The sequence below is a fragment of the Pavona decussata genome, unplaced genomic scaffold (genome assembly GCF_977016875.1).
Source record: "Pavona decussata unplaced genomic scaffold, jaPavDecu1.1 SCAFFOLD_47, whole genome shotgun sequence".
NCBI lineage: Eukaryota > Metazoa > Cnidaria > Anthozoa > Scleractinia > Agariciidae > Pavona > Pavona decussata.
In genome coordinates, this window is record NW_028145469.1 from 359,358 (window position 1) to 368,265 (window position 8,908).

General features: G+C 36.8%; 1 protein-coding gene and 1 pseudogene across 4 annotated transcripts; one reads left to right on the top strand and one right to left on the bottom strand.

The window, feature by feature from the left end:
- The window catches only part of LOC146482091 (P2X purinoceptor 7-like), a 431,550-nt pseudogene that overhangs the window by 219,934 nt on the left and 202,708 nt on the right, over positions 1-8,908 (top strand).
- LOC146482110 (uncharacterized) lies at positions 87-8,652 on the bottom strand. 4 transcript variants are annotated; one of them, XM_085107385.1, is made up of 8 exons: positions 7,955-8,652; positions 7,434-7,529; positions 6,097-6,288; positions 5,588-5,675; positions 4,043-4,146; positions 3,817-3,916; positions 2,880-3,027; positions 87-2,258 (listed from the first exon to the last, which is right to left on the bottom strand). In XM_085107385.1, exons 1-8 carry the CDS (start codon positions 8,026-8,028, stop codon positions 1,984-1,986), a joined length of 1,077 nt encoding a protein of 358 aa, XP_084963511.1. In that variant the 5' UTR covers positions 8,029-8,652; the 3' UTR covers positions 87-1,983. The 4 variants fall into 4 exon arrangements, with proteins under 4 accessions (XP_084963511.1, XP_084963513.1, XP_084963514.1 ...); XM_085107387.1 differs by lacking the exon at positions 7,955-8,652 and adding an exon at positions 7,763-7,934; XM_085107388.1 differs by lacking the exon at positions 7,955-8,652 and adding an exon at positions 7,609-7,711.

An 8,908-nucleotide genomic window follows, 5' to 3' on the forward strand; every position in this document is an offset into this window, starting at 1 on the left:
AATCCAGGTGAAAAACGCATATTGGAGGTTTCATTTCATAATATATCACAGCAGTAGGTCAGAGCATGCTATGTTAATATCTAATAGCTACCTTTCATTTTATTTTATTTTGTTCAAATTTGACAAGCTGTTATGACAACTTTCTCTCTTCTGTCGCTTCCCGCCTCGACTAGCCAATGGTATTTGCGGGAAGCGACAATTTGTGTTTTCTTTTTGTCAAGTAATAAACAAAGTTAAAGTTGAAGTCGAAGTTGAAGAGCAGCCTTCTTTTGCTTCAGCCTTTGCCTTAGAATTTCTGTGTGCCGTGAATCAATTAAATGCCAGCGAATTGTTAAAGGAAGACCAGGAATGCAGGCCACTTCCTTGGTGTCATGAAAAAAGAACAAACATAAAACCTCACAGGACCCTGTCCTCACAAATAAAAGACTCCAGAATTTAAAGAGCGCAAGGCTAGACAATTTGAATTTACGACAGAAACAATCAATTGCCCTAAAGTCAATGATCTTCAAAAGTCAAAAACAAGAAGTTTGAAATAAGACGAAATCACGTTCTGTCTTGCCTGGTTTTTGCTATAATATTTAAAGATAGTAATGGAATTCGTTTCCATTGCATATTGATCAGTTTAGATGATTTTATCCAACGAAAAAGCCAACACGTTCATTGTACAGAAGATTCTGTAAGAAGCTGGACATACACTTCCCAGCGCGCCTTTGTTTAATGCGCGGGGCAACAAACCCGATGAGCTTTTACGGGTCTTTTGTCAGAACTATCTATACTCTTAGATGCCATGAAAGTAAAAGAGATGCTACACTACTTAAAGGGGCGATGTCAGCCAATTTTGCGTCACTTGGAATGAGATGCAAAAAATCGCATTTGTATTAATGGATAAGTGTACAGTATTAATGTATTATGCCAATTTAGCATCACTTTGAATGAGATGCAAAAAATCGTTTTTGTATTAATGGAAACGTTGAAATAAGGGTACAGTTTTCATGGTTTGGATGGAAATTGATATATTTCGCTCTGTCACGAGGCTTAAAAATTTACTAACATCTGACCATGGTTTGTTCTTTCCTCGAAAAGTAATTTGATATTTTCTTTTCGGTGCGCTAAAAAAAATTTAATGTTAGATCGGAGGTAATCTGTCAAATAATTAGTACCGTTTTGACCAAAGCACATAAAAAATCTCCGTTGCTTTAACAAGAGAGCAGACTAGCTCGTACTATTTCCCATTTGTACTAATTGTAAAAAAGAAAAACAATTAAAAAATAGAAAACAACAACAACAACAACAACAACAATAATAATAATAATAATAATAATAATAATAATAATAATAATAATAATAATAATAACGAGAATATATAATATCTTTATTAACATATTCCAAGCAAATTGGTAGTTACAGGTTAAAAGTAGAAAAAAGAACTATTAAAACATATTTACAATTCATTTCGATCAAAAAGGAGACTATTTTCAAGGACAATTTTTAATAATAATAATAATAATAATAATAATAATAATAATAATAATAATAATAATAATAATAATAATAATAATAATAATAATAAGTGAATGTTTTAACTGATTTCTATTATACAAGTCATCTATATTATATATTTGTCCTTCGATTTTGATCTTAATGTTAGAAACTTTTGCTGTCTTTAAGTTTTGTTCAGGCAAGTATGAACGATGTCGCCCGCGTAAAAAATCGATAACGGGTACTTTTACCTTTTTTATACAAATCTTTCAACAGCAAAAACAGCAAAAAAAAGAAATTTAGGGATTAATAAAATTCGTCTGAATCACAAACTTTGCAAATTCTTGTATGAAATTATTGAACAGGGCTCGGCTAGGGTTTATATGAGACACATCCTGCAAATAACTAGGATCAATAATAACTGAGGCGAAATCTCAAGCCTGCTTCAGACGATTTCATTTCAGATAATCTGTTAAAATATTTCCTTTGTCTGGATATAAGACCTCAAACAGGTGCGCTGCCTCTTCCTGTGTTGAATGTTTTGTCAAACGTTACGTCATCGCTTCTTGGCATAGGACGAGATAAACTTCCAGATCTTCTTCCTTCGTCTAGGTCATTGTTAAACCTTACGTCATCAACGAGATGTTGCCTCTCGTCATTTCTTCTATTGTCCCTTGTTATCAATCGCCAGATGACGACAACTGACAAAATAACAAAAACAAGGCCTCCAGCTGCAATACAGACTGGAACTCCGATGTCTTTCCAGACATCCTGGTCATCTGTAAATGAACATAGAAATATTATTTTGTTTTTGTCACGACATATTGCAAATTAGAAGACCATACAGGGAACCAAGTGCCTTTGAGACTCTTCCCCTTCCTATGCTTCGAGTTATAACTAGCAGGCCAATGAACTTCTTTGTTGCGATATTATGCCCAGGCATTTCTATTTCCCACTAGTCTACAGTAAAGAGTAACAAAGACCAACCGAATTTTGGTTTAATGAAACTTAAATTTCTCAACCAGGTAAAATATGACATAAAATAATCGCCCTTATTTATCCTCTGTAAGTATTGTAGCATCAAGAGGCTGGTGTAGCCGAGCATTCCAACATTGGAAAAGAAATATTTCTAATTGAACAAATCCTCAGTAGCAAAAGTATCATCTAATAATTCTTCATAATTTGTATACAAACGTAAAATCCACTGTCTTTCTTTCGTTTTTCTTTCTCTCCTTTCTATTCTATCTTTTTCTCTTTTACTACAATGTATATAATAAAATAAGAATTTCTAATTCAATTTATGCCGCAGACAGGTCCGCCAAGACTAGTACCAGCTACCTACGCGCCTGTCCAATTGTAAATAGTTAAAAATTAAGAAAATAAAGGTTGTTGTTACTTACGAGGCGTCGGCGTCACAGATGGTCCAGTTTGAGGCGTCGGTTTCACAGTTGGTTCAGTTGGAATCGTAGGTTCGGAAGAAGGTTTAGTCGTTGGAGGATGCTCTGGACAGCCATCCGGACATGCGCAGCTGTGCGTCAAAAGAAAGTTCTGAAACAAACGCGCACAAAGACGAAACTTTATTGACAATAATATTGGCAGTTCCGCAAGAGGTTCAGGATACACTGCCCTATAGGAATGCAATGCATGGAAACACATTGACATAGTGGATAGCACGAATTTTATTTAGCGTTCATGGACATTTTAAAGCACAATAATAGGCCCTAAGAAATCCTTCTGGACTATTCAGTTCAATTCAATAACTTTCTTTATACATGGTTGCAACATTAGGCGTAACGTTATGTTATAAAAATGAAATAAATTAAAACTAAAACCTATTAAGGAAATTGGATTTTGAAGCCACCAAAGAAAAGGGTTTGAAACAGGTGGTATTTGAGTCTAGCTGGCCAACTAGGGCCCAGGCAGGTTCTCGTAAACGCTGAGCGCCGACTCCCATATTTCCCTGGCACATCCTATTCGTTGGATTGAACACCGGATTCATCCTCCCATAGGTTAAGCTGAAGTCTCACCTGGAGTCTAAGTACCCCATACGGCCGTACCTTAGCCGTAGCGTAGTTTCTGGTAGAAGGAGAGAAACAATGTGGAATACAGTTTTTCAGTTGTCTAAGGAAACAACATGAAAATACAGAGAACAACCTAGCCTGGAACCAGCGACCCTCTGATTCAAAGTACGATGTGCTAAACACTGCACCACCGTGCCTCCACCATTCTCCTTAACTAATAACGAATTTATTATACTGACCAGTCACTTAAACTGATGTGATCAAATACATTCCATAATGTAATTCGATTTAATTTCACTTCTTCAACTTCACTTACCCTACTATAAAGGTCTGTTTTTACTTCAAACTTGGCAGATTCTATGCTTGTCTTTGTGGGGTCGCACTTCAGATTAACGATGGCATTCCATCCTGGAGAACTAGTTTTAAAAAACACAGATATCAAAGTTATGACATTTATGGCCTTAGTCGCAGTGAGGAATGAGTGACTTTAAAATGACAGAAATCACTTGCGAAAAATAAACGCTTTTTATTCTCATACATACTCGCTCAAATATACCAGTTGTGGTGTATAGTCTTCATCCAGACTACAAGATAAATTGCTCTGCATTCCAATGTTCTGAAAACTTGTCTCTGTCCACATACAGATCTGAGGCATCAACAACACAACAAAGTAAAATAGGTCAATTTATAGGATAGCCAGGGCATATAAAAAAAATTAGCGACATTTAGCCGGCTGTTTTATAAATATAACTATTCCTTAAAGAACTTCACAGTACTTTTACTATACGTAGTAACCGAAGCAGTTGTAAAGAATGTCTTAAAAATCAGTGCCAGAGTTTTTAAGCACCGCGAATGTTCGTGACAATTAAAGCAAAATTTTGCCGGGAGTTCGACAGTATGGAACTATCTATAAGCTTTTACGCAGTCTTCTCTTAAATGGGTCTCTATAAATTTAAATCTGATTCAGTTATTGGTCGTAGATTGAAGTTTGCCAGGAAAAACTTTGCTATAATCCATATAGTGTAATATTGACGTTAGATAAAAGCCCTCAAAAATAGTAGAACTTCAGTTTGCATCATTCCGATTTCAAACAGAAAAGGCAATAACTAACAACTTAAACTGTCACAATATAGAAAAACGAAAATAGTCTTGATAATGAAGTAATTTTTCAGTCCTTCTAAGTCGAACGATCGGATCTCAAATTCATAAAATACGGACTTTGGTTGTTTTCAGGAATCCTTCCTTAAAATTACTCCAAGAGATTCAAAGTCCTTTTCTAGTATTTGCCCCAAGGAACTGAAAATCCATTTTTGGATTAAAAAAAAAAAATAGATAATAATAATAAAAAAAAACCCTTCTTAAAATTACTTCAAGAGTTTCAAAGCCCTTTTTTAGTATTTTTCTAAGGAACTAAAAATCAATTTCTGGAGTCAAATTGTGGTTATGAATTGTGACTAGCGAATTGCGCTCTAAATGTTACAGGAAATCGAAACAAACTTTGATTAACCTTAACCAAAAACTCATGACATCATATGACTTATAATATAACAATAGAGTTGATGTTCGCGGGGGTAAATATGTTTTTGGCCCGACTCAGGCTCATTTTGCGGCGAGGGCCAAAATGAGTTCTGAGAAGGGCCAAAAACATATTTACGCCCAAGAACATCAACTCTATTACTATTATAATAATTTCAGAGGGCGTTAACAAAAGGAATCTCTTCATCTAGCTCAGACGACTGGGAATTTGCTTCTTCGTTAGGTTTTCCATCGATTTTGTAGCTCAAATAAATCTTTTTGCAGATGGCTGCGCTTCAAGTCAAACAAACAAGAAAACGGCGCGAACAGTTAAATGGCTTCCAGTTCTGATTGGCTGGCTACGTTATAGTCTTCTTTCTTATTGGCGCTGAATTCTTCATTTTAGCCCGCAAATGCGCCACAATGCCTGATAAAATTATTATAATTGTTATTTTACCTGGCACAAGAGCTGTTAGCCTAATATTTAGTTTGCAAAATCAAATCACAGCGCTTTCGCACATTAAGTGGATGTCTATATAACAGGTTCTAAATATTCTCTAACAACAACTCACAGCGATATCACCCGAACATTCTCCTAATGTGAAGGAGTAGCATGGATTATAGGAAAAGTTGTATCCATCATTCGCTGTCGCGTTAAACCTGTGGAGAAGAGAAGACGAGAATTAATAACAGAATAATAAGATGCTTGCTTAAGCATTTTTAAAAAAGCAAAAGCGGTAGCAAAAAGGTCTACTACCGTATGAAATCGAATTCGAATCAAATGTAAGCGTTTTGAAATAATTTTTTTTTAGTGATTTTCTGTTTAATTTCTCGTATGCTTGCCGAAGTATTTGACAGCCGAGTGTTGCGTCGTATTCAAACAACGCTATCAGTCGTATTTCATTCGGTTCAATGTAATTCAAACTCCATAAAAACGACAGAAACCGTGTTAGATGCACCCAATAACTGTACAAAAAGAAAGTAATACACCTTAATTTGAGAGGTAAATCCCATACAAGTCTAACAGAATGAATCTTAGGTTTATCCCCAAAATACTTTCATATACATATTGGTAGCTAACCTTGGCTTCCCATCAGTTCTTCCAAGCTTAGCCAAATTGTAGATTTTGCCTTCCTGATCACGGCAAGCACATTTACCATAAAGCTGTAACTGTGGTGTCATGTTGTTCCCATCAGTTGTTTGATACCGAAGGAAGCTAAATAGGAGGGTCAAGTAGATACGACATCTCTTACATCTTGACGAGGCCATGTTTCTGTTATCAGAAACAAACAAAAAAGGACTGCAAGTTACATTACCACTTAAAATCATCAGTGCGGATGTCCACACAACAAACCAACCGCTTAAGCTGCGTACAACCAATGGTGTTTCCTGTATTAAATCTTTCTTCTGCAGTTCACATAATAATTTTATACTTCATATATGCACTTTAATCATACAGGATCATACAGAACAGCAAGCACATGAACATGACGAGATCGCTTGCACTCAGAAATAGCCCAACAGACTTTTCAGGACAGGACGTGGCAAGACAGAGGTACGATAGTAATGAAACTCCGAGCAGGAAGATATCAGTTAAACAGTACTGAGCAAAATAATTTTTAGGTCAACAAGTAAGAAAGCGAGTTTCTCTTGCAAAACGCGTTACAAAATTTTGTCACACGAGAACATTAATGAAGTTTCCGCTTTTTTTCCGGGAAGATGAAGTTAAGTGAGTCTAAATGGAAAGACGCATCAGGATATGTAACAAGATCTTTAACCTTGGCTTACAAAATAAAACATATTTCCCAAGCAAATCGAACTTGATTGATCGGGAATCAAACGAATGTCACATCTTTCAACCCCTTCCTTCATCAAGGATTGCTACACCCAAGTAGTCAAGATGGCGTGACAATGGCTAAGGAAGTCAAACGTCGTTCTGCTGTAGTGTCAAGCTGAGTTGATTGCAACGGGACTGTAAAATGACGTTGTCAGAGTCATCCAGTTTGATTTTTTAGAGCTTTTAATAGCACCTGTACGAGACACTTTTAACATTCTTCGTAGGAGTAAGTCCAAAGCAAGATTGTTACAATGCAGTTATACACTGGTCATGCGACCCATGCTAGTACGCAGCACGATAGACCTCACGGTGTTACGTTTCTACGGCAGTGCTTCAAACCTCCTGTAAAAGTCGATTTAATACGACCCTTTAAACTCCACATAGCAGAGTACGAAGGCTGAAACGGCGTAAACCATCGTGGGTAAGATTTGGTTGTGCATTTCTTCAGCCGGCGGTATCTGACTAGACGTAACTCATTTCGCTTCTTCGACTTCAGTAAGCTTAACCAAAATAAAGTAATCTTCGCTTAAGCAAGTGAGCTTACTAACTGAATCATGCCACCCATATTTAATTTTACATACCTAAAAATGTGGTCCTCTGTTGCGTGGTCCGTCACTCGTTCGAAAACAACGAAATTAATGGCAAGCGTACGTCCTGCGTACCTGATTCTTGGAATTCTAAAAATATTTAAATACAGTAAGCTTTAAAATATTTCGGGGAAACCCCCACAGACCGCACGCATCATCGTCACAATACCAGTTACAATCATCTCCTTACTGTTCCAGATTTCTCTATTCAAAATTGAATACAGGAACACAGCGATACAACTGTAACATTAGGAATACAACTGCTTTTGACATGGATACCGAGAAAAAGCGGAAACAGATATCAAACATTACCTACCACTTACTTAATCTCACTTCCGGTTGTCATAAGAGTGCAAGCATTTTGCTTGCACCTTTTGTTTCGAGATGACGTATGTCTCTCCCCGTGTAAATTCGTTTAGTAACAAAACCGTAGTGTCCAAGTACTGTGCATTTTAATGAAGCAGCCTTTTCCGTGAACAGTGATGATTTATGAAGGAATCGAGCCTTGAACTTACCTCAGAAAATCTTGACAACTCAGCCTCCAACAATTACTATATTTCTGTGTTAACAGGTTAGTTGTAGGAAACATATAAAGTTGTTTGCTGTACACGAGATTTCGAGGGCTTCAAGTAAGTTATCTTTCAGTTGGTGCAAGGACCAGCTGTCACACAAATATCATGCCCTGTATAGTCTTCGCTTGTCTGCGATTGGTCAAAATGTATTACGTGACGCAAAATGCAAAATTGGTACGCAGTGTCCGATAAAAAGGGAGATTCCCTTGTTGTCAAAATTTGAGTTTTTTCCATGGGATATAGGACCGATAAAATGCTGTTTTTAAATTTCAAGACGGAAGAGCGTTTTGTTGTCGTAATAGAAGAGGGTATTAACATATTTGTCGATGGGGCAGCCGCTCTAAGCAATTTTAAACGGTTGATAGCTTGCGTCTTGCGTTCAGAGAAAATATTTGCAATGAGAAGGAGCACAATAGTGTTAGTTTTGCTTGGAAAGAATCCTTTTCTCGAAACCCACAGCTTCGCAGCTCAGTTTTTAAAGGTCACCGAGATTATTCGAGAGTTTCTTTCAGGGGCACCCAACGGATCGTTTCGGTAAATTATCTGTTCGGAAGGCCCTTAATCCCCTACAATTTTCTAAAAATAATTTTCGCCTCGAACTTTCGTGATATGGGAAATTTAAGGCCTGGTGTTTTTGGATTGATAAAAATGTCGTTTCGGATGCCGTTTTAATGGACAAATGGACAAAAATGCCCTCGTAATTTCGAAAAGACACCAGTTCCCCTAGAATGACCGAACAGATAAAAATATTATAGCGCAGCTTAAAATGAATCTACAGAGCTTTAAAGGCTCTCCAGATAGCATAAAATAGCGTTTTAAGGATCTGAGAGAAAACTCCCATTGGGTGCCCCTGTTCTTTGGGGACAAATGTTGTTTTAAAAATAGAGCCAGTGTCCT

Coding starts and splice junctions, on each gene's coding strand:
- LOC146482110 (XM_085107385.1), bottom strand. CDS start 8,028: ATGTTTCCTACAACTAACCTGTTAACACAGAAATATAGTAATTGTTGG. Junction 4,147..5,587: donor AATGTTCGGGTGATATCGCT/GTGAGTTGTTGT, acceptor TTGATGCCTCAG/ATCTGTATGTGGACAGAGAC. Junction 3,917..4,042: donor CAACTGGTATATTTGAGCGA/GTATGTATGAGA, acceptor TTTTAAAACTAG/TTCTCCAGGATGGAATGCCA.